Source organism: Mustela nivalis (assembly GCF_964662115.1).
Source record: "Mustela nivalis genome assembly, chromosome: 18".
NCBI lineage: Eukaryota > Metazoa > Chordata > Mammalia > Carnivora > Mustelidae > Mustela > Mustela nivalis.
The window spans coordinates 57960355-57983813 of NC_139037.1; the positions used below are offsets into that span (position 1 = coordinate 57960355).

The 23459-nt window shown below is 58.3% G+C and overlaps 1 protein-coding gene across 2 annotated transcripts in view; it reads right to left on the reverse strand.

Moving 5' to 3' along the window:
* The window catches only part of PPP1R37 (protein phosphatase 1 regulatory subunit 37), a 39736-nt gene continuing 16277 nt past the window's right edge, over positions 1-23459 (reverse strand). Inside the window, exons 2-13 of one of the 2 annotated variants that reach the window (XM_082710683.1) lie at positions 8068-8165; positions 6645-6690; positions 6286-6386; positions 5316-5435; positions 4701-4851; positions 4451-4606; positions 3076-3188; positions 2395-2536; positions 2140-2306; positions 1266-2004; positions 836-926; positions 1-741 (exon numbers count right to left, since the gene is read on the reverse strand). In XM_082710683.1, coding sequence (XP_082566809.1) covers positions 844-926; positions 1266-2004; positions 2140-2306; positions 2395-2536; positions 3076-3188; positions 4451-4606; positions 4701-4851; positions 5316-5435; positions 6286-6386; positions 6645-6690; positions 8068-8165 — 1916 coding nt within the window. In that variant the 3' untranslated portion in view covers positions 1-741; positions 836-843. Of the gene's footprint in view, positions 742-835; positions 927-1265; positions 2005-2139; positions 2307-2394; positions 2537-3075; positions 3189-4450; positions 4607-4700; positions 4855-5315; positions 5436-6285; positions 6387-6644; positions 6691-8067; positions 8166-23459 lie in introns of both variants that reach the window. The other variant, XM_082710682.1, reaches the window with a different exon arrangement.

The following is a 23459-nucleotide window of genomic DNA, read 5'->3' on the forward strand; positions in this document are numbered from 1 at the left end:
TGTGGTGAACCCAGCTCTGGTTTATTAGAAAAGGTGTGAACAGAGTTGCACCAACAGGAGTAGCCCCTCCCCCATCCCACCCACCTGTACCCCCCCCCCACGCCGCCCACCCCCCCCACGGGTTGTAGTGCCTCTCAGGGCGCAGCTTCAAGGGGCCTGGACAGCAGGGTCTCTAGAACCCTGGCTGCTCCCCACCCCAGCTCCCTGATAGATTTATTGCACTTAAGAAAAAGAAAGCTCTGATCCTCTGCTCCCAGCTCCCCCCCACCCCACCCCCAGCCCTGGCCCTCACCCTGCCTGGGGCTGCTCTACCAATTTCCACCACCACTGCTCACCGCCCCTCCCTTGTCATGCCTCCTGCCTGGCCCTGCACCCAGGGACACTGGGGGGCCATCCCACCACCACCCAGGACTCCTGCCCTCCACGGGGCAAGCCTGACCAAACAGGCCATCTGGAAAAGGCATCCAGCCTTGTGGCTGATGTCCTTGGAGAGAGCGCTCCTCCCATCCCCCCAGCCCAGAGCCTTCGAGTGCTGGACACAGAGATAGTGCTTAAGTCAGGGCAGGGACAGCAATCCCTGCGGCTCCTGCGCTCTGTGTAGTGTTGCTGTGGGGGGCAGGGGTCCCCAAAAAGGCCCCCCACACCCCTGGTGGCCCAGGCCTCAGGAAGGCTGGGGGTGAAGGTGAGCAGATTCTCATGGCTCTGGCCTCAGCTCATCGAAGACTGACCGGAAAAAAGGAACTTGGGGAGAAGAGGGGGGAGGGCCTGTCAGAGCCAGGGGCTCTACTGCCAGCCCCCAGAACCCCTGCCCTCTGGCTCCGGTCCCCCGTCTCACCTAAAGTGTCACAGTGTCTCCTGCCCAGATTCCTGACTGGCTTCCAGAAGCAGCTCCTCGAGCTCCTTCTCATTCTTGGAGCAGCTCAGTTCTGTGATGGGAGAAGGGGCGACCAACCTCCAGTCAGGCAGGCGGGGATGGGGGGACCCCAGGACATCCCCACCAAAACTCTGCCCAAGTCTGACTCTCAGGGCAGCACAAGGCCTGGGTACCACCGAGACCGTCAGACTCCAGTCAGCACATCTTGCCTGTTCCGTCCCAGGGAGAACTCCCAGGGACCCAGAGGAAGCATGGTGGGGGCTGAAGATCAAGTCCTCCTTATTCCCACCCGTTCCCAGGGAACACTGAAGCCCACTGAGGGGCAGGTGCTTGCCTGGGGTCCCACAGCACCCAGGGCCCACTGTCACTCTGCCCTGGAGCCCCAACTCACCATGTTCCAGGCCACAGCTGCCTGCCTTGGCCTCAGGTCCCGGGGGTGGCTCTGGGGGCAGTGCAAGGGCAAACTCAGGCTTCAGGCCGTTGGGCAGCGGTGGCCCTGCCTGAGGCGGCTCCAGCTGTGACTGAGGCTCCAACACCCCTGGGTCCTGAGTGCCAACGGCCTCAGCCGGTGGCAGGGCAGGTGAGGTGGGCGGGGAGGATAAAGCAGGTGGGGAGGGAGGACAAGCAGGAGCAGGGGGGGAAAGAGGGACGGGGGGAACCGGGGGCTCTGCCCTCTCAGGAGGACTCTCCACCCGAGTCACCACAAACACTTTGTGGCCCCGGCCTGGGCTGGACACAGAAATACGCTGCTCGGTGGGGGAGGAGGGGCTGCCTGGGGGGCTCCTGTCCCCAGAGCCCAGGGAGTCCGAGGGGGGCACCAGGGCAGGGCAGGGGGCCTCAGCCCTCTCCCCATCCTCCTCCTCCCCGTCCTCCTCCTCGGAGTCCGAGTCTGAGTCCGAGTCCGGCCTGGCACCGGGGCCCGTGGCCCCGTTCTCCTGGGCTCTGGTGGCGGGCTCGTCCCCGGGCTCCTCGTCGGGCTGGGGCTCGGTGACGGTGATCTCAGGCATGGAGGCGGAGAGCTGTAGCCGCTGCTCCTTCTCCTCCTGCTCGCGCGCCAGCATGAAGTTCTGCTTGCAGCCGTTCTGGATCTCTGCGAGGAGCGCCTTCTGCGTCTCGATGAAGCTCTTCACCTGCAGGCGGAGTGGGCCTGGCTCGGGCTCTGGACAGCCCGTCCCTGTGCTGGAGCCTGCGTTCACCCCGGGCCGGCCTGCACCCCAGCTCCCCCTGACCCCAGAGGCTTCGGGGGAAGATCCCACTCAGCTCACCGCCTCCTTCTTGGGCTCACGGTCGAGGTCGAGGCGCAGCAGTGAGTGGTTCACCTTGAGGGCCAAGGACAGTGCCATGAGCCCGCCCGTCTTGATCTCGTTCTCCCGAAGGTCCAGTCTCAGGAGGCGGGGGCTCTCGGCGATGAACTCTGCCACGGCCACCGCGCCTGGGAGGGGGACCGCAGGGGCTGGCCACGGGCTAGCCGCCCACCAAGCCCACCTGCGCCGCTCCCCCCACCCGCCCCCACACCCTACCCTCGCACGTGAGCTTGGTGGAGGTCAGGCCAAGGCGCAGCACGCTGCGGTTGCTGATGAGGCCGTTCTTGAGGTTCCGCACGCCCTCGTTCCCGATGGGGTTGTGGCCCAGGTTCAGCGTCTCCAGGCTGTGTGTGTGCGGCTGGAGGGGGCGGCGCGTGAGAGTGAGGCAAGGCCCAGAAGGCCCATCAGGAAAGACACAAAGCCAAGCACTCCCTCTCGGGCAGTGCCACCCCGGACAGTCCTGCTTAAGGCCAGACGCTCATGGACTCGTCACCCCAGGGCCAGCTGCCCTGTCCACCACCCAGCCCAGGCCCGGCCAGCATCCCAAACGCTCAAGGCACACACCTCGCGTTGGTCATTCTTAACTTAGATGTGAGTCTTTGTAGCCTGTGAGCTTGCTTTAAATACCATGTATTTAGGTAAAAAGATGTAAAATGTACTGAAGGCTTCCAGAAAATTTAACTTTCTATGCAAAACATTTTCACCCTGGGTGCAACATGACACGAGGCCATGGTGCCAGACGCGGGAAAACCAGGATAAAGTGAGAAAGGCTATTTCCCTTAGGACAGAGAGGCTGGGGAAGCTGAGGGAGGGCACCCAGTGCGAAGGGTCCCTGCGGTGTAGGGTGAGCACGAGGGAGGCAGAGGATGGCGCTCTCCCCCTCCCCGTCTGACTCACCAGCGTCACGCCCAGGAAGGCCATGCCAGTGTGCGTCAGCTGGTTGTTCCACAGCACCAGGGTCTCTAGCCCCTTCTTCTGCTCCTTGAGGCCCTCGCAGATGTAGGCCAGACCTGAAGAGGGCCCGTGGGCAAGTCCCCGCTGTGGTCCGAGCGCTTTTCCAGGGGACAGTGGTGTGGGAACCACTGCCACCCAAGTAGCGTGCAGAACCTATCCCCACCACTCTGGCCCCAGCCACCTCCTGCCTCGGTCCAACACCCACGGCTCCCTGGGGCCCAGGCCCAGAACATCCCTCCGTCTGCTTCACATCTCTGCTCGACTGTCAGCCTGCACGACACTCCCCAGCCAGCTCAGCTGCCACTGCTGCTTCTGTTCTCTCCAGAGCGCATCTCACAGATGGCATATTCGATTAATTTGTCTTGCAATGTCTCTCCCAAGGGCAGAGATCTCTGTCTCTACAGGCCCAGCATGTGCTAGGTGCTCAGTAAACGTGGGGTCTGGGCCTGGCCATCCTGGGGGAAGGGACTGGCCTGGTTGCCCTAGGCTGTCTCTGAGCCCTCTCCTCACACTGAGGCCTGGAGACCGGCTCAACAGGGAACCAGGAGGAAATGGAGTTCCTACCACCAGCTATTTCCTTTCCCTTCCCGTTTACCCTTTAACCCACCGTGGCTTCCCCCACCCCAAATATCAATTATCTAGGCTCTTTCCCACCTCAGGGCCTTTGTACTTGCTATTCACCCTGCCTGGATTCTTTTCCCAGGCATTTTTTTGTTTATTTATTTGTTTTCTTCCAAGATTGATTTATTGGAAAGAGAAAGAAAGTGGGGTGGAGCAGGGGAGAGGGAGAGAATCTTAAGCAGGTTCCATGCTTAGCACGGAGCCTGCCTGACGTGGGGAACCTGAGCCAAAACTAAGAGTCAGCAGCTTCAACTATGCCACCCAGATGCCCCTTCCCAGGCTTTTAAAAGGCCTGGTTTCATTCTCGTCCTCCTCACTGTCACCCAGAGGTGACCTCCCTGCACCATCTTAGACAGCCTCTGCCTGACCCTCCATTCCAACAATCTTGTTTCCTTCAGCACATTCTTTCCAGAGGGTATTATTTTCATGATCTCTTCAACACCTCACTTCCTCCTGCAGATTCTCACCGGCCTCCTCTAGGACGCCCTCCCTGGGCTCCCACAGCCCAGCCCTGCCTAGTCGGAGCTGTCACTGCCTGGGAATGGTCTATCCTCCCTCCTGGACCGTGAGCCCCATGAGGGCAGGGCCGCAATCATCCTGGCCACCACTGCGTCTCCAGCACTGTGGGGCCCCCGGCTGGGCACAGTGGGTGCTCGGTGGCTGGAGTGGGGTGGGCGTGGGCAGGCCTCTCTCGCACCTGAGTCCAGCACGTGGTTGTTCCGGAGATCCAGGATCTGCAGGGAGGAGTTGAACTTGAGCAGGTTGCCCAGCTGGGCCGAGTCCTGCAGGCCGTTGAGCTTGTTGTCGGCCAGGTAGAGCTCCCGCAGATTGACGTTCATCTTCAGTGCCGTGGCTGGGGGGGTGCGGGAGGAGCGTGGTGACTGGCCGAGCCCCAGCCCCCGTGGGCCGCATGTCACTGCGCCACCTCCCTGGGTCCCGGAGCTCACCAAGCAGCATGAGGGGCCGCCCCGACAGGCTGGCGTTCTCCAGATGCAGCACTGCCAAGCTGCTGCGGATACGCAGGGCGCGGGCCACAAAGGGCGCGGAGTGGTCCAGCAGGGGCGTGTTTCGGGCGTCCAAGTACTGCAGGCAGCTCGTCTGCTGGGGCAGGTCAGGGCTGGGACAGGCTGGCCCAGCCCTCCTGGGCCCCAGGGGACCACCCCTAAGCCCCATCCCACATCCCACCGAGCAGGAGGGCAACTGTGTCTGTGAGGGAACGGCCTGGCCTGGAGTCCTGCGCGTGAGCAGGCAGAGCTAGTTAACAGCTGGGCTCCCAGACTCCCCTGTGGCAGATGTCCTGGACATGGCGGTGGGAGGGGGGCAGCCACAGTCACCCCCCGAGGGATAGCTTACAGCAAGTAAAGGAAGAGGGAAAGATACCTGAAGGGAGAAAAGGAGTCAAGGCTGGCCTGAGACAGGACACACCTTAGCATGGGGACAAGAGCCTATACTGAGGGCTCAGGAAACCAAGCCCTAAGGGACACGTGTCGTGGGAAAGCACCTGGACCCCCTGCGACTGAGCCCCATCTACCGCGGGAAGGCCACAGACGAGAGGCGCCCACCTTGCGCATCATGTGGGCAGCGGCCTGCCAGCCCCGGGTGCCGATGTGCTTGTTGAAGGAGATGTTGAGGTGGGTGGCGGATTCATAGTATTCGATCATGTCGAAGAGGGCCGAAGCACCCTGGGGGCCAAGGCAATGGGGGTTTAATGACTTTTTAAGAAGATTTTATTTATTTATTTGAAAACCGGAGAGAGAGCACAGCAGGGGGAATGGCAGAGTGAGAAGCAGACCCCCCCGGGAACAGGAAGCCCAATGCGGGGCTCAATCCCAGGACCCTGGGATCATGACCTGAGCCAAAGGAGATGCTTAACTGATTGAGCCACCCAGGGGCCCCGACAATGGAGTTTAGACTCAGGTTGAGCAGACCCAGGGGGCCCAGCAACTAAGGGATGGGGAGGGACCTGATGCTGTCCCAGCACCTCTGGATTGTTTCCAGGAAACAACTTTGCCCTTCCTGCCCAGGCCATCTGCCTTCTCTTACTTGTCACCCCACCCTTGCCAGCAGGCAGCCCCATACGCCCCAGAACCAGGCCGGGCCCCTGGCGTTCCCGGGCCTCAGTTCTCCAGGACCCCAGCCCCTGGGTCTCCTGGTGGTCTCCGAGTCTGGGGAGGTGTGGACACCTGGGCCTAAACGGAGAGGCTGTTTTTGTAAGTTTCTCAAACTCTCCCTTACAGGTGCTGTGATCTCTAGCGGGGGATCCTGAAAAGCTTTCTGGTGGCCAAGCACCCCCTGCTCCCACCAAGGCCCAGCTCCCCAAGTCCTTCCCTGCCTCTGAGGTGGGTCTATGAGACCCCTTTTCTGGGCTCTGCCCCAGAACCCCAATATTGCCCTCATCCACTCTGGTCATACCAGCTATCTCCTCATCTTGTCCTTCAAGAGACCCTGCCCAGCCTGTGTCCTGCAGGGCCCCCTCCTGCTAAACCTCTAAGGGGCCTGGGACAGGTCATGGCAGTGGCAGGGTGTGCTCACATCCTCATCCAGGTTTGTCTGCTCCAGATCCACGACCCTGAACTGCAGCCTCTTGAAGACCTCTTCCAGGGCCTCGCAGGTCTTGTAGTCGAGCTTCTCACCTGGCACGAGATGGAGTGTATCTCTATGCATGCTCGTGTGCCTGGGAGGCTGGCTAGAAACGGGGGCTCCAGGTGGAGGGAAGAAGGGAGGGCTCGCTGCACCTGCCTCCCCTCAGGGAGGGCACCCACACCTTTCAGGACCCCCACTGCCCCTGGCTAAGCAGCTCTCACGGCAGCACCTGCTGGCCCACACCCACCTCGGGGAGGCTCTGGCCCTGCCCACTACCCAGGGCTCCTGGCCTCTGTCCAGACACGCACCTTTCAGGTCCAGACAGTCAATGCGGTGTCCGAGGTCTGTGAACTCCTGAGGAAACAGAGGGGTCCGTGCTGAAGGCAGGAAGGCACCCTCCAGAGCTAGGCTGGACACTGACCGTGGCGAAGGCGGGGGTCCGATCTGGCTCCACAGGCAGTGTTTGGGGGCAGGGGCGGCACGCAGGGCCTCACAGTGTGGGGCATTCTGTACCCACAGGCCAAATGGAGCATTCTAGGCAGGAAGGAGCCACCAGCACAAAGGCCATGGAGCAGGAACGAAGGAGAGGAGGGCTGGCCGGCCTGCGGTGCCGGGTGGGCACCAGGCTCCACGCAGAGAGCACTCAGTAGAGGGGCGAAGGCAGATGCTGCCTGGCCCCCACTGGCTCCGAGCCCAGCCCCACCCCCACGGGGCGCCAGGTTCTCTTCTCTGGGCTCCACACACACTCACCTGTGTGGAATGTGCTGCGACAAAGACGCGAATACACATGGCCATGGGCCAGCCTTGCCTAAGTCCATCTGCTAGTGAGGGACAGGCTGGTCTGATCTGGCTCGTGGGCCCCGGGATCCACACTCCTGGCTACCACGCTTTCCCTGAAGCTGTCCACAACTCCTCCTGGGCATTCCCTCCCCCACCCCAAGAACCCTTCACCTTGGGGGCAGAGCCAGGTGGCAAGCATGACTGCTCAGAGCAGTGCCATCTGAGGAACCGACAACCCTAGAAACAAGCAACCTCGGAACATTCTGGAATGACCCATCCGGAGGGAAAGTACTAAGGTGGTGCTTTACCAACAAGCCCAGGCCGGGCAGGCAGCAGTAAAGGCACCCGTGGGACACAGCGTCAGGGGACACGCCACGGGCACAGCAGCACCCATTCCGCAGACACAGAACCTGTCCTCGGGTCTGTGTGCTTCTGGACGGCAAGCTGCCCCATAACAGACGCACAGGCAGGGCTAGAGGGTGAAAACCTCAAGCTGTCAACAGCGGGACACCCGGGAAATGGGGCTTGAGTGAAAAAATGAGAAGTGGATTCTGCTTTGTATGCCAGTAGTATTTTAACTTTAAAAAAATTAGACAATGGATACAGAACATACAGAGATCGTAAGGAATAGGTATGTCGATGGCTTTTCCCCAGGGAACCAAATTTCTCTGGGGAGTGACAGACACCTGAAATTCTCACTTCATTTCATTCCACACAGTTTAAATACTCATGAAGAGCCTGATTGCTTCTAAGACTCAACAGAGGATTTTCAAGGATGTGTTTATGCGGGCCCTGGGCTAGGTGGCCAGTGGGTGCTCTGTGTACCCTTCCCTGCTAAGGGCCGGCCCCAGAGGCCTGGGGGCTGCGGCATCGGAGGGGTGGGGGGTGGTTGAGGGACCGCCTCTCACCTCCCCCGCCCCGTTCTGAGTGCACCCCACCCCTGCCGGGTACCTGGAGCTGCCGGAGGAGCTTGGGGATCTGTCTGCAGTTCAGCTTCTGGCAGGCTTGCTTGTAGGCACTGATGACCTCGTCCACGGTCACATTCTGGGCTGCAGGCACAGAGGACCCAGGCCTGTGATGCTCCGCACCTGGGTCCCCTTTGCCCCCTGCTCCCCACGCCAAAAACAAAACACCCCTCCACAATAAAACACCCCTTCCGATGACCCACTGAGTTCTGTCCTCCCATGAGGGCCCCTCACTGCCACTGCTGCCCTGTGGAGGTAACCCCCGGGCCCCCAAACTAGTCAGCCCTTCCCAAACACCTCCCTACGGCTCCTCGAGCAGCTCTGCACATAGAGCACACAGCTAACATCACACAGTTCTGCTTGTCAGTTGTCTCCCCCACTAGATAGGGAGGGCACGGCTGAGTCTATCCTGGTCACCACCCTGTCCCAACACTGGCCAGCCAGGGTGTTCAATCCACGGGGTTTTTTCTTTTTTGGATGAGAGAATGTTTCTTCTGTACTTTAATGCTATGATGAAGCTGAGCCCAGAGAGGTGAAGGCCCTGGCCCAAGGTCACACAGCTGGTAAGTGGCAGAGTGGAGAACTGAACTCTGCTCTTAACTGTGATGGACGTGGCCTCAGACTCCCCACTCCTGAAATACCCTCAACAGCAAAAAACATCCCCGAGAGCTACTCAGCGTGGGGCCTCCAGAATGGGGGACAATGCAGCAGTCAGAGGACACAGGGCACAGCCTGGGAGCCCAGGGTAGCTGGCGGTGCTCACAGAAGAAAGAGATGCAACCCAGACCCAACGGCCGTACGACACAGCCCCCAGGAGGCCCAGGCCCCGTCCCCAGGCTCCAGGCAAGGCTGGCTGGTCTGTCTGCTCGGATCTGCCTTCTGTGGATGTTCCGCAGAAACGGAGATAAACAGTATGTGGCCTTTTAGGTCTAGCCTCTTTCACACAGCACAAGGATTTTGAGTTTTGGCCCCTTTCCAAGGCTGCACAGTAAAAGTCTGATGTATATGTTTTGTTTATCTGTTCACTGGAGAAGACATTCATACTGTTTCCACTGTATGTCTATGAAATACTGGATTCTGCCTCAGGGCAACCAGGAGAATGGGAAGGAAGGGGAGGGACGGAATCCCAATCCGACAGAGAAAGCTCTTGGCGTCAGCAGGATGGAGGAGGCATGGGGAAGAAGGGCAGGCAAGGAATGGAGCAGGAAGAGGGCCTTCTGCCGGACCTCAGCCTCCCCTCACTCTGCTGCCATCCTGGCTTGGCCTTTGGGAGCCAGCGGGAGCTCTTCATGAAACTTCCAGGTAAGCATCTCCCAGGGGACTCTCCCTCCTGATCACATCAAGCACTACCCTGTTTTCTAGGGGAGGGAGCCGAGTCCAGGGAAGGAGAGCTGCCTCCCTGAGGCTGGGCAGCTGGTACAGGGCAGAGTCTTGCACTCAGCTCCAGAGCTTTCTCTCCACTGTGCCAGAAGAAAGAACTGAACAGAGACCCCAGCTTCCCCCTCGCTGCCTCCCTGAGTGGAGCTGCAGGTGACCAGCAGCCTCCTGGATGCCAGCTGCCCTCCTACAGTCCCAGTGAGGAAGTGTTGTGAGGTGCGCGCATGCGCGTGGGGGCCCCCAGCGAAGGCAGCCCCCAGGCTCCGGCAGGTGCCCTATGGAGTCCAGCCACACTGGGTCCGCTGGTCCCGCGGGTGCCACACATGCAAGGGAGGAGAAATGACTTCTCTGCTTCCACTAAGTGAACTGAAATGAAATGCAGCTCTTCCTTCTAATTAACATGGGTAACACAGAGAGAGAGAAAGAAGAGGAGAGAAGAGGAGAGGAGAGGAGAGGAGAGGAGAGGAGAGGAGAGGAGAGGAGAGGAGAAGCAGTGTTTAGCAGACCCTGAGACTTGTCAACAGGGATGGCAGGTGCTTCCACATCACGTGATGGTTTCTGCACGTGTGCCCGTGCGTCACCACCCTGGAGATGGCAGTCATCAGAGCCACTGCTCCAGTCTGCTCTTCCCCGTGCCAGTGAGGAAGAAGAGAAACACTGGGCTGCAATTAAAAACATTTTTTTAGTTGTTTCTGATATCCTTTCTAAGCCTACTTTATTTTTTGCCTTTAAAATTCATAACTTCAGGGGTGCCTGGGTGGCACGGCTGGTTAAGCATCCAGCTCAGGTCGTGATCTCAGGGTTGAGATCATCTGCCTCAGCACTCTGCACAGAGTCACACAGTCGGCTTGAGACTCTCTCTCCTTCTGCCTCTTTCTAAGAAATAAATCAATCTTTAAAAAAATAAAGAAAATCTTAAAAAAAAAAATCACTCCAAGGGGCACTTGATGGCCTCAGTTAGTACAGCAAGTGACTCTTGATCTCGGGGTGGTGAGTTCAAGCCCCATGTTGGGCACAAAGCTTAGTTTAAAAACAAAACAAAACTAAACAAAAAACCCCCCACACAAAATCATCACTCTGAGAAAGGGTGAGGCTCCCCTGGGCAAGCTCACTTCAAGAAAGGCCCCTGGGCTAAGCCTGGGTTGGCCTGGTCACATAAGATGGGAAGGGAGGGCCTGGGCACATGGGGAGCCATCACTAGCAGTTCTCAGCATCCTAGAGCCTACAGGAAATAAGACTTCTAAGGAAGCTCTCAAGCTGCAATCAATCCTTTAGGTGTTCAGTTCTGATGTCCCTCCCTCCAGGAAGCTCTCCCTGACTGTCCAGGCTCCCGAAGTCGCCTGAGATCCAGCATCCCAGCCCTGCCTGCTGGGTCGGTCTTTGTTCTGAAGTCCAGGATCTCTAACCTGGCCAGCTCTACACCCACCACAGCTGCTGTCCGGTCACCCCTTCAGCCAGGCGTCCGTGGGGTTTGAAGGCAGCACAGCCTCACACAAGGTCACAGCCAGAGCTCACAGAGGTCTCATCAGCCCAGTCGTTTACAGAAAGCGAAACAGAACTGGGATCAGGAAGAGTGGACATATTCCCAGAAGCAGGAGAGCCACTAAGGCCCAGAGTGACTTAGCGCCCCCTGGTGACATGAGTAACAACTGCAGGTTTGTCACTATGTGGCAGACACTTTTGAGAGGGGACAGCACTGGGGAAAGACACCAAAGGCACAAGAGTGGGGGTGGGGGATGATCAGCCAGCCCACAGCAACCTGAGGGCATCCCCGACCCGCCTTGATGACCCCAACAGCACCACCAGCACACCCCAAGGCCCGGCGCAGCACCAGTGGGGACACGAGCGCGTCAGGTGGCTCGGCAGTGGCCTCACAGTAATATACTACCCGTAATATGATATGTACACAGACTTCATACATGTATTAACACAAGGAACTACCATACTGCATGGGAATGAGATGAAACGTATTCAAGGAAAGCAAAACCAACCCTATATTTTTAAAAAACCGGTAAGGAAACGGCAGCACAGGTGGTCCCAAGAAATACCATGCAGCGTTCAGACAGCGCTCACGCTGTGCCGGGCCCCCTGCCGGGCTCTTCATGAGCCAGCAGAACCCCAGGACCAGCCCCTCCGCACATCTGTTCGTTTGTGATGCTGTGGCAACATGGGGAGAACACAGTGAAGGTCTGAGGTCTGTGGAGTGAGAGAGATGAAGTTCCCCAGACCCAGCGTGGGGCCTCCCTCCTGGGGTCATCCACTCCGGGGCTTCCACACAGGCCTCACCACCACCAGGGAGCAGCTCCCTTCTGGCCTAGCAGCTGCCAGTGCCATCCCCGCCGCCCCCCACCCAGAGGCTGTGGAGGAGTAAGGGTGCGGCTGCTGTCTGAAGTGACCGGGTCTGAATCCTCGCTGCCCCCTTCCCCATCCTCTTGGGTGGGGCACCCGGCGCTCTCTATCAGAGACCCAGGGGCCCATAAAGTGGGTAAGAACATGGGCTCTGGAGCCAGAATGCCTGGGGACGGATCCTGACTCCAAATTTAATTACAAAGCAACTTCACCTCTGTGCCTCCATCGCCTCATCCCTAAAATGGGGCGAGGGTGACTGACTCCTCGGCTACCTGTGCTGAGTACCACTCCATCCCTGACCGGCACTCGGCATCCTCAAGGGTGCACAGGCAAAAAGCACTACCAGCCCCCACGGCCGTGTTTCCTCCCCCACTGGAGGGCAGGGACCCAGAAGATACCTGTCCATTACGGAATGGCTGGTGAGGCCGGGTGGACACGCATGTGTGGGAGCAAGGAAAAACGTGTGCGTGCATGTGTGTGTCAGGTCAGGGCTCAAACGTGTTCACTCAACTCCCAAGTCCAATGCCCTGAAGGTCCCACTCAAGCAAGGGCTGGAGTTCAAGTGGCTGTCAGCGAGGAGTGGACTGTGGCGAGTAAGGGAGAGCACGGGCCTGCCTGGCAGAGCAGGTGGACCCAGAGGTTGGCCAGGCTGTGATCAACAATCACAACCACCGCCTCCCCTCTAAGAGGGACACCTGCAGGGTCCCTCTCAGAGGGGATGGGAGGGTGCTTGCTGGGCGGCCGCATGGCACCAGATCTGACCGAGCAGGAGGCGCGAATGAACCGAGGATGCGGAGGGCGGGCCCTGCTTCCCGGTACTGGTGTTCACTCTGCGGGAGGCACGATGCTGAGGATTTTCCAGGCACAGGTTCTCTCAGCCAGCTCAGAGACCCAAAGCTGGCAGAGTCACAATTCCATTTTCTAAGAAGGGGAGGCCAGTTCGGCTCAGAGAGGGCAAGTCTGTGCGAGGTCCCGGAGCCAGGAGAGGCAGGACTGGAACACATGGCCAGACCCGCGCCGGGCTGACACTGGAGCATGGCTTCTCACACTACTCTGGCCTGAGAAGGAAGGGATCAGGGTCACAGGCAGGCGGCGGGGGCCCAGACTCTGGGTGGGGCAAGGTGTAAGCTCTGGGAAGGGACCCTGCCAGGGGCGGCAGTCAGTGGGTGGGACCTCCCGCAGTGGGGAAGCTCTGCAGCTTTCCAGTCTCCCAGGAAGTGACGGTGAAGCCCGAGGAGGCTGCATCCCACTCCCAGCTGCGCCGGCCCTCACAAAGGGAGGGAGAGAAATCCGATGACTGGCATCGGGTGACAGGCAGAGCGACATCTGTATCTGGTTGGGGCTCTTGTCTACACACAGGTAATGCAAGGAGAGGCTGGGCACCAGGGGTGGCAGTGACTCAGGCCATCCCTGCCAGCCTGAAGCTGGTGGGAGAGAAAAGACACAGTCATCCCAGTGGAAGTCAAAAACCAGGAAGCAACAGCGTAGGGGGACAGGGAAGGGGCGAGGGAGAAGGGACCCCGCTCTCCCCACTGCGGCATCATATGGGTAAGACAGCTACAGAGCAGTGGGCAGTACCTCCGAGGAGAGGCAGGGGTAACAGGATGGGAGCAGGCCCCGGAGGATCCAGGGCACCAGGAGGTAGTACATGGAGGGGCAGGGGCGGGAAGTGAGGACTCTGCTCTCTGCCTGGGACAGGAGCCCGCAGCGCTGACGCAGGGCAGTGACAAGAGCTACTCAAGGCCTAGGGAGGATTCTATTCTGCAGGAATGGGGTCTCCTGGAGACCTGGGCAGGGAGCCCACCATGTCCAGTAACAAGAAGCCTGTTGGGGGGAGGGGGGGGACCAGAGGAGACAAGTGACTTTTAAGAGCGTGGGGCAGCCCAGAGCCAGGGGCCTGGGTTCTAATCCCTTCCTAATCCCCCCACTAGCTCACAGCATGTAGCTGTGATCTCCCAGGGCCAGCCCACGGCATGAGCAGGGCCTACCTTGGGAGCCTGCCTGCCTCGCTCTTCCTACCCCACGAGGGAGGGGCATGATCACATCCACCCACTCAACAGACAGGAAACCAAGAATCTCGTGGCAAGTGGGTGGCCTGGCCCCAGAAGGATGACAGCTCTCTGTGTGGGGCCCAGGAACCGGGCTTAGGGGCTCTCTCCCACATGACTCCCCAGGCTTTGGTGTTCTCACAACATGAGGTCTGTGGAACGCCACTCTGCCCTAAACCAGGCCACTCTGGGCTCACAGGTTTGGAGCATGAGGCTGGCTGGTGTTTAAGGCCCAGGGAGGCCTACCAAGCCACAGTTGCCCTGTGGACGTGGTCAGGCAGACTTTGTGTCAGACACACAACCTGTCCTTGCAGGGACAGCTGCCTGGGCCTTGACGCCGGTCAAAGTACGGAATGCCTGCTTCCATGGCCTCCCTCCCGGTGGCATCCGGGAACCCCAGTGGGACCATCCACATGACCTCCACTTCCCACCGGCCTCCACAAAGGTTCCGGCAGGGGACAGCAGTCTGTCCGCAGCCCTTGTCACAGTGACGTGCTAAGGCTGCCCTCACGAAACCAGCCGTAGCCAGCCAGTCACGGGGCCACCCTGGAGCTGTCAAGAAAGAAGAGCTCTCCTCTGCAGGGGTGGGGCCGAGGTCACCTCTCATTTCTGGAGCTGCTGGTGGCTGTCCTGGTGTCTACCAGGAGAAGATGGCCTCCTCAGCCAACCGAGAGGAAAGGAGAGCTCAGATGTTTGAGACCCGGGACCCAGCCAGGCCTGAAGCCTGACTACTGAGGATTCCTCAGGTCCATATCCCACAAATCCTCTCCTTCTGGGCGCCTGGGTGGCTCAGTGGGTTAAGCCGCTGCCTTTGGCTCAGGTCATGATCTCAGGGTCCTGGGATCGAATCCCGCATCGGGCTCTCTGCTCAGCAGGGAGCCTGCTTCCTCCTCTCTCTCTCTCTCTCTGCCTGCCTCTCTGCCTACTTGTCATCTCTGTCAAATAAAATAAATAAAATCTTTAAAAAAAAAAAAATCCTCTCCTTCTTCTTCAGCCCCGGAGTTCAGCTTCTACTCCGGGAGGAGCCCAGCCAAGATGCCATCTTGCCCCAAATTCAGCAAACACCTCCTGAGGCCCACCACACGCCAAGCTCTGAGCTGCACTGGAAGACAGGGACGGCTCTGACCTGGCCTCCGCCCTCTGGGGGCTCTTGCTGCAGGGTAGAGGCAGGTATGCCCCAGGAGGGCAATGCAAAGGCCACAGACTAAGCTAAGATGAGACAGTCAGGAGGGAGCCAGCTCTCACAGGCCCCCTTTAAGCCTTGTCCATGGCCCTTTCTTTCCTCCTGGACACTGTGCCCCAGCCACACCCCCAACTCTTTCTCTCCCAGAAGACCCAGTGCTTCCACACACCTCATATCCTACCCCCTCTCTCAGGTCAACTCTCAGCACAGATGTTCCCTCCTCCAGGAAGCCCTCCTTGACCCGCGGGCTGGGTCAGGCCCCTTCTCTAGGCTTCCCCATCTCAGCGCTGCCTGTTCTGAGCTGCCGCTGTCTGGAGACAGGCCTGTCTCCATCCATTGGACCGAAAGCCCTGGGAAGACAGTACAGGGATGTGGTCCAGGCTGTGTCCCCATCACTGCCCAGCACAGAGGCCAGGCACAGAGGAGGCACCAAGAAGGTGAGGGAGGGTAGTGACAGACACATGGAGGAGCTCACATCTGGCCCCTGCTGTGCGGGGCCTCCGAGTACACAGGGTGCTCTGAGCAGGAGGGGCCCACCTGTACCGTGGGGAGAGACTACCATGGAGGCCTCCTGGACAACGGCCTCCTGAACCAGGAAGCCTGGAGGGGGGTGGGGGATGCCGGGGCCGAAGCCCTGCCAGCCACCGCTCATTTTGTGACAACATGCTCCTTGCCCAGAACAGCGGGAACTACCCTTCAGTTCAGCCGCTCCCCTGTTAGGCGCCCCACCAGACACCGGACACGGAGCTCTTCATCCTGGGGATGACCCTGCAGCACAGAAAGCTTAGCGCGCTGCCTGCCACACAGAGCAGGGGCCCTCTCGGGACACGAAATGCTATCCTGACATCACAAAGCGGAGAGGAAGCGGGGAGGAACAGTCAAAGGCAGGCAGGAGTGTCGTCCCCCACCATCGGACCCTGGTGCCCTGAGGTCCTCAGGCCCTCAGCTACAGGCTGGACCAATGGCTTTGGGGGCCTAGAAATGCAGCCTTCTCTAATATGAGGTCAGGGAGGCTGCCAGGAAGATTCATCTGTCCCTCTAGGGTTGCCAGGATCTGAAGAGCCAGTCCTGTTCCTTAGCAGACAGCCACCCTCTGGGGTCCCCTGTGGTGCCTGCTGAGATCCGAGGGGCTGCAATGGCAGCATGAGATGCACAGGTGTGAGGCCAGCCTGGGGTGCTCTCATCCTGGGAGAGCTCTCTCCCCTCTAACTCCTACCCCAATAAGTAACCAGCAATCCCCCTGGCCCTATCCCAGAGGCTTCCTGCATGGTCAGGGAGACAGAGCCAACAGCAATCACAGAGGAGCCTCACAGGCCCTAACAGAGGGTAGGGAGGAAACATTGAGGCAGGGAGGATGGGCAGACAGGGATCTGCTGGAAGGGAATACCTAGGAAAGTCTCAGAAAGGGTTTGAAGAGTGAGACAGCAGGGAGAAAGGCATCCTGGGCAGAGGGAATTTCAAGAACAGGTCCAGGCATAAAGACTGCACAATTGGGCAGTAAGCCACATGATCAGGAGGGCCTAGGGTATGTGAGAGGAGGTGGGGGGCACTGATGGTGCTTGGTCACCAAGCACGGAATAGAGGTATCACCCTAGAGCTGTGGGTGGCAAAGTCTACACACAGAAGAAGGAGAGCAGAACTGGCCCAGGAGTCAAGGTCCCTACTCAATCTTTGTCAGTGACAGAGCCATCTGTTCATAAGGCCTCAGGGTCTTTGCACCTGCTGCCCCTGTGCCTAGAGTGCTCTTCCGCCTTCTGTCTCCATGGCTCTGTCCCTCCCTCCCTGCCTGCCTGAGGGTCTCTGCTCCAACATCACCTCCTCAGAGGCCTTCCCTGACCACCCTAGATAAATAGTCCCCTTTGCCACTGTCCATCCCTGTATCCTGCTGTTTCCTGTGTGGCACTTCTCATGACCTAACAAAGCTTTATACTCTATTTGTTTGCTTATGAGACAATGAGAAGGATTTTACTGCTCCTGCTCACTGAAGTTCCCCCGGAGGGGACGCACGGGGCACACTGTGGGTACACAATAAGCATTTGGTGCTGGAACAAATGAACAGAGGTAGGCCACAGGGTGGGTTTCTAGAGTCAAAAGAACAGGAGTCTGAGTCCCCAGTTCCACTCAGGCCACCTGGGTGGACTCAGGGAAGGTTCCTTCTCTCTTGGGGACCGCACGGACGTTGTGAGGACAGAGCTGTGATGAGCTCATGGATGGGCACATGCTTAGCCCCGAGCTGACCAGGGCAAATGCCCTCCAAGCGCTTTCATCAGGCACCTTGTTCCTTCTTGCACTCCTGAAATGCCACACATACCCCTCCCACAGCCTGGGTTGCCCCAAAGGTGGGGCAGGGGGGCCGCAGGGGGCAGAGCAACGCAAAGGCTCCTGAAGCCCGACAGAGAGAGAAGGTGACAACCGAGCAACCCCAACCTCTGCCGTGTGGCTTCTGTCCCTTCGGAGCCAGGCATCTCACACTGCCCAGGGGCACACAGAGCTGCCCGCTCCTACCCCTAACCCCCTCCCCATGCCCCTCTGGGCACACGGGCAGTCTGGGGAACTTCTTTGGGGCTCCGAGGAGCCAGCATCTTGCCCCTACTCCCAGACTGATTTACAAGCCTGACTGATTCGTGCCTCCCAATAGCCCCTAGAAGCTTTCCAGAAGAGGTCTGGAGGTGGGAAGTGACTCGCCCAAGGATGCTTTTCCAGCTGAAAGCAGAGGGAGGCTCTGGCCTTGATCTGTGGGTCCCCATGCCTGCCTTCCTGACCGCTGGGCTGGCTGGCTGTGGGCTCCGACCTACATCTCCATGCCAGCTGCCAGCACCGCCTCATGCAGGCTGTTCCCCAGAGCAGAGCACTGAGTTTCAAAACTCTCCAACACTCCGTGATCTCAGAATAAGGGAAGATACAAATGAAACAAAAGTAAGCCAACACCATTTTTTACCTACCGGACAGACCAACATCCTCACGCTGGACAGCGTGTACTGGTGACACTGGGAAGCAGGCGTGCCCTCAGGCGGCTGCAGAATATGCAGACTGGTACCAGCCCTTCTGCAGGTGATCTGCCAATACCAGTCAGAATTCCAAAATCCAAATACATGTACCCTGTGACCCCACTGTTCCACCCCTCAAGACGCAGTCTCCAGAGACCCTTGCAAAGGTGCAAAGTCATACACCTCTCAGGGGCAGTTGGTGCCTGCAGAACGGGACCGACAGCACTAGCCATCAACAGGGGAGCAGCGCACAAAGGCCCAGGCCACTCGGTCACCGGAACGCTGTATGGCCAGAGAGAATGAGGACACTTGCTCTGAGCCAACAGGGAACAATGGCCAAGATACACTCAATGAAAAAAAGCTAAATGCAGAACAGTGTGCTTGTGAATGCTACCTTTTATGAAAAGAGAAAATAAGACTCTGTGCACACTGTTAGAAAGAAAACTAACACGGCGGCACCAGGCTGGCTCAATCGGTGCAGCGTGAGACTCTTGATCTCAGGGCTGTGAGTTAAAGCCCCATGTTGGATGCAGTGATTCCTTTAAAACAAACAAACAAACAAGCAAGCAAATAGCCTAACACAAAAACGGAGCAGCAAGTGAAGCGGCTCGGGAACCTGGGAATGAAGGCGCCCTGTCCCTTCACTGGGCCCCTTGGCCGCCCGCAAAGCCACAGTAGAAAGTCAAGTGCGCCCTTGCCCTCGTCAGTTACAACCCCTGATGGCCTGGGCTCTGAAGCCACTGTCCCTGGGGGATGACCCCCTATCCTGCCAGCCGGGGAGCTCCTTCCAGGACATGGCATAGGTCTGCATACTGGAAGAAACTCCGGGGTCAGCCGCTGGGTACCAAGAGGCCTGAACACACAGTGGGCCGGGGACACAGACAGTGGGAAGGGGAGCAGCTGCTTTCACTAGTGGGTAGAAGGCCGGGGCGGGCCGGGGGGGGGGGGGACTTCTGGCAGCTATTCGGAAAACCTTGGCCTGTGACTCCCCAGGGAAGACGAAGGCACAGTAGTCATGAGCAAGTCTTCCTAGTGAACAATTATTCCTCCGTCCCCATCAGCCTTTCACTAACCCAGAGGGACCAGGGGAGCGAGCAGGTCATGCTGCAGCTGCCAGAAGGGCACCTTCTCCAGCAGAGCGCGCCCTTCCCACTGATTCATGCTCCCCTAGTCCAGGGACCTCGCCAGAATGCATGCTGAATGCGACGGCTCACTCTGAGGGCAGAGCAAAGTCTCCCCTTCTCCCCAAGGACCCACAGGACAAAGGGGAGGGCACCACAACTGCACTGGACAGGAGACAGCCTCAGCTTGTGGGTGATTTGTGCTCTTCCCTAGCCCCTCCTGGGAGGCAAGTGGCTCTTCTCCAGGATGCCTGTGCCTGCGGCAGGCCAGCTGCAGGGGCAGGCCAGCTGCAGGGGGCAGGCTGGGCGAGGCTGGCACAGCAGCCAGGAAGGGGCAGGGCCCTGGGAGAAGCTGCCCACTCCAGTGAAGGGCACAGACGGCAGGTGTCGAGGGCCTGCCCCACTGCCCCCACCCCCATCCCAACCTTCCAAGCCACTTGGCCCAACTGAATGAAGATCCTGTTACAGAAACACGTGAGATCAGAGGACGCCTGCAGCCTTCTGAGTCTCTTGGGGCAGAGGAAGGAAGCAGATCACAGGACTCACCTCAGGCCCCTTACAGAGCCTCACACACAGCAGGAACTTGATAAAGCCTTGGATGAAGGGGCAGGTCAAGGCCCCAGTCGGGCACAGGGCACACTGAACCACCACATCCCAGCTGTATGACAGGCAACTTCTAATTCTAAATCATTACTACTGACTACAGCCGACACTTACATAGCATTTTACACATCTTACTCCATTTACTGCTCTCAAGAACCCTCTGAGATGGACTACCCCTATTTTTCAAATGGGAAACTGAGGCAGGGGAAGATTAAGAAGCTTGCCCATGGTCACAGAGACAAGAAAGGGAGGGGGTAGGATTCAAGTCCAACAGTCTGGCTCCACAGCCCTTGCTTTTAATACTTTGCCACCTTGCTGATCACAAGCACGGTTCAGGGTGCAGATACCCCTCCCCCACCCTTTCCAGAGGAGGAAACTGAGGCTGGGTGGGGGATGGGGAGAAACACTTGCCAAACACACAGCTAAGACAGAGAGGACCAGGCAGGAGGGCCTGTTTTCACAGCTCAGTTCCTCAGGCGTGGGGTAGGGGTGATGCAGGCCCATGGGACAGGGGTGACATTCAGTGTCCTTAAACAGGCCAGGTACCTCCCCCCATCGGCCTTACTCTCTTCTTCTCTATCCCAGCCCTTGGCTCATTTCCTTCTACACGCTTCTGTCAGTCTGTAAGGGCCCCACTGGCTGCTTGGCTGACTTGTCTCTCTCATCTCCCCTCTGGACAGTGAGCCTGTGAGGCACGGCTGGGTCTGTCTTGTCCGCTGCTGTGTCCCCAGCACAGAGCTCAGTACTGGCTGGTGACTGTTGGGACCACCAGAACACACATCCAATCTCATGGTGAGCAGAGGCTAACGACATCCACAAAACAAGTGCCCATGACCGCCGCACTAACCTGCATTCTGCTGGGACATATGTGGGGGTCCTCTGTAGCCTCTGAGAGCCCCCCACTGGAAGGGGCTCCCCGAGGGGATGTGTGCATCTGAGGACACTGGTGATCTGCCACCTTCTCACTACACGGAACAGTACAGCCTGGTGGCTGAGGGCATGGCCTAGGCACCCTTCTCTTGGACCTTCCCCTGCCCCAGCAAGGACACATGGGCCCTCTCAGGCCCCACTGGACAGGAAGGACGTGGATTTTTGCTAAGACCACATGAACTGCCCGGGGCAGGCACCTGGACTGCTCGGCCCCGTCCCGGCCGCCTGGAAGGCCAGGCTTCTTTGGCCCGTAGCCAGATAAAAAGAGAAACAAATCAAAGTGCATGTGGCCCAGGCAGCGGATACCAGTCCTGGTTCTTGCTGGCTTTCAGAACCTCTGGGGCCTGGCAGAGGGCCCCATGTCCTCCCAATGGACACCCTCATTTACCTCACACAGCTCCAAGTGAATTCTAGCCCTGACAACTTAAACAGCCCCCAGCTGTCCCAGGAGAGGGCACTAATCTCTTGATGGTTGAGTCTCCTCATCTGGAAAATGGAGCCAATGAGACCGAGACACACACCCAACGAGACCAAGACACACATACTAGAAGAGGGTTCTAGAAGCAACCACCGAGATCACAAGCGTAAAACGTCTAGCTACGGGGTTAGTCACTACTCAGTAAACAGGGGCTGCTGTTATCACTGGGCCAGGGCCTGACACCTCAGCAACAGCTCAGAGCAGGGGCCCCATGAGCAAAGGGCAAACAAAGCCAGCAGCTCCAGCCAGAGGCTCACGGCGCGCCTGCCTCCACACTCGCGTCCTTCACCTGGCCCCTGCCACCCGGCTCGGAAACATGGGTGACACACGCTCCCGCCGGCCCGTAGGCAAGTATTTACCCAGGGCTAGGCTCCCGGGGGTGCTAAAGTGAAGACTTGGAGACAAGCAAGCACCAACAGAGTGGCCAGAAAGCAGGCACAGGGACAGAGGAGGTGTTGGACCCGCCCGGGCTCCCTCCCTCCCACTCACGTGTGCCTGTGGTGCTGGGGATCACACAGCTCTGTTCCTCAGTCTACCTGTCTGTAAAAGGGAGCCGCTGCTTCCGATCTCACGGCTCTTCATGAAGAGGCAGGTGCGCCTGGAGAACAGCACAGGGCCGGAGAAGCCAGGCCCCCAGGGTGGGCCCCCAGGTGAGCTAGACTTACCCTCTGTGTCTCAGGGTCCTCCTTCATCTGTGAAATGGGACCACAGTCCTACCTCCCTCATGGGATATGGGAAGAGAGAATGAGCCACAGCACGGAGAGCGCTCAACACCCCGCAGGTCATCCCCCCAACCCCAGGGCACTTTGCAGACACCACAAACGCCACAAACACCAAGTACAACCAGCTGTCCCATGACTGCGTCTGGGCCCTCCAAATTCCGGCTCACAACCCAGGTGTCAGGGACCAGAAAGTTCACAGCTGCATCAGTTTGTAATACGGAAAAGCAGAATCAGCACAATGGACAATCTGAGGGATGGTCAGATGGTGGAAGAGTCTAGAGCACCTACATGGATGAAACTGGGAAACTGGGAAACCTAATCTTTTTTTTTCTTTTCTTTTTTTTTAAAAGATTTTATTTATTTGACAGACAGAGATCACAAGTAGGCAGAGAGAGAGAGAGGTGGAAGCAGGCTCCCTGCTGAGCAGAGAGCCCGATGCGGGGCTCGATCCCAGGACCCCGGGATCATGACCCGAGCCGAAGGCTGAGGCTTTAACCCACTGAGCCACCCAGGCGCCCCTGGGAAACCTAATCTTGAGAGGAAAAGCAAGACCCAGGAGTCCACTCACTACGCAATACCATTTTTATAGAACTCGAAAACAAGCAAAATTAAACACTGTACTTTTCAGTGCATCACATACAGACACACACACACACACACACACAAACACAGGGTAAAACTTAAAAAAGGGAAGCCCAGCTGGCTCGTCAGAGGAGCATGTGACTCTTGATCTTGGGGTTGTGAGTTTGAGTCCCACAATGGGTGTGGAGCTTACGTAAAAATAAAATCCTTAAAACAAAACAAAACAAAACAAAACAAAACAAAACAACAACAAAAAACCAAACCCCACAAGACATGCCGGTCCTAACCTTCAGCCATTCCGGAGAGTCATCTTGGAGCTCCGTGCCCCCCAGCCCACCCAGGAGAGGAGAGTCAACGGCAATGTTCTCATCCCTAAACTGGAAGGTAGCCTAAGAGGTCCTCATTACATTACCCTTTCACACTTACGTGTATATTACACACATAGTTCATATGCCTGGAAAAGAATTTATTAACAATAATTTAAGAAGCAGAGGGAGGGAGAAGAATGCAGCAGCAGAGGGAATAGCGCTCGCAAAAATTCTGCGGAGACAAGAGCTGATGGTGCCTCCGAGGAACTGAAGGTCACTGCGAGGGTCAAATGAAGCAAACGGGCAAGGAATCCAGCACAGGGCTGGGGGCCCGTTGTGCATGAGAAAGGTTGCAAGTCACCCAGTGGCTCACAGCTTCTCGTCACTGCCACCCACTGAAATCCCAGGTAGGCTTTGGGCCAAGCTCGGTGAAGAGGGCCTCTGAGAAAGTGGGTGCCCATGAGGGGACGACCAGCGCTGCCAGAACCAAGTGGGCTATTTCAGGCTGCCCGCCTCAGGCTTCCGGTCAGGGGCACCAGATGGCCAGCTAGATGCGGAGGCCCTGGGGGAGTCTGAGTTTAGAATTAAAATCAAGTTACTGTGAGCTGTTTACTGGTCCAGCAAAGGCTCCAGGGATGGAAACTGGGTGCCTGGAACTTCTCGTTGCCCAACCTGAGTTTCTCTATCTAG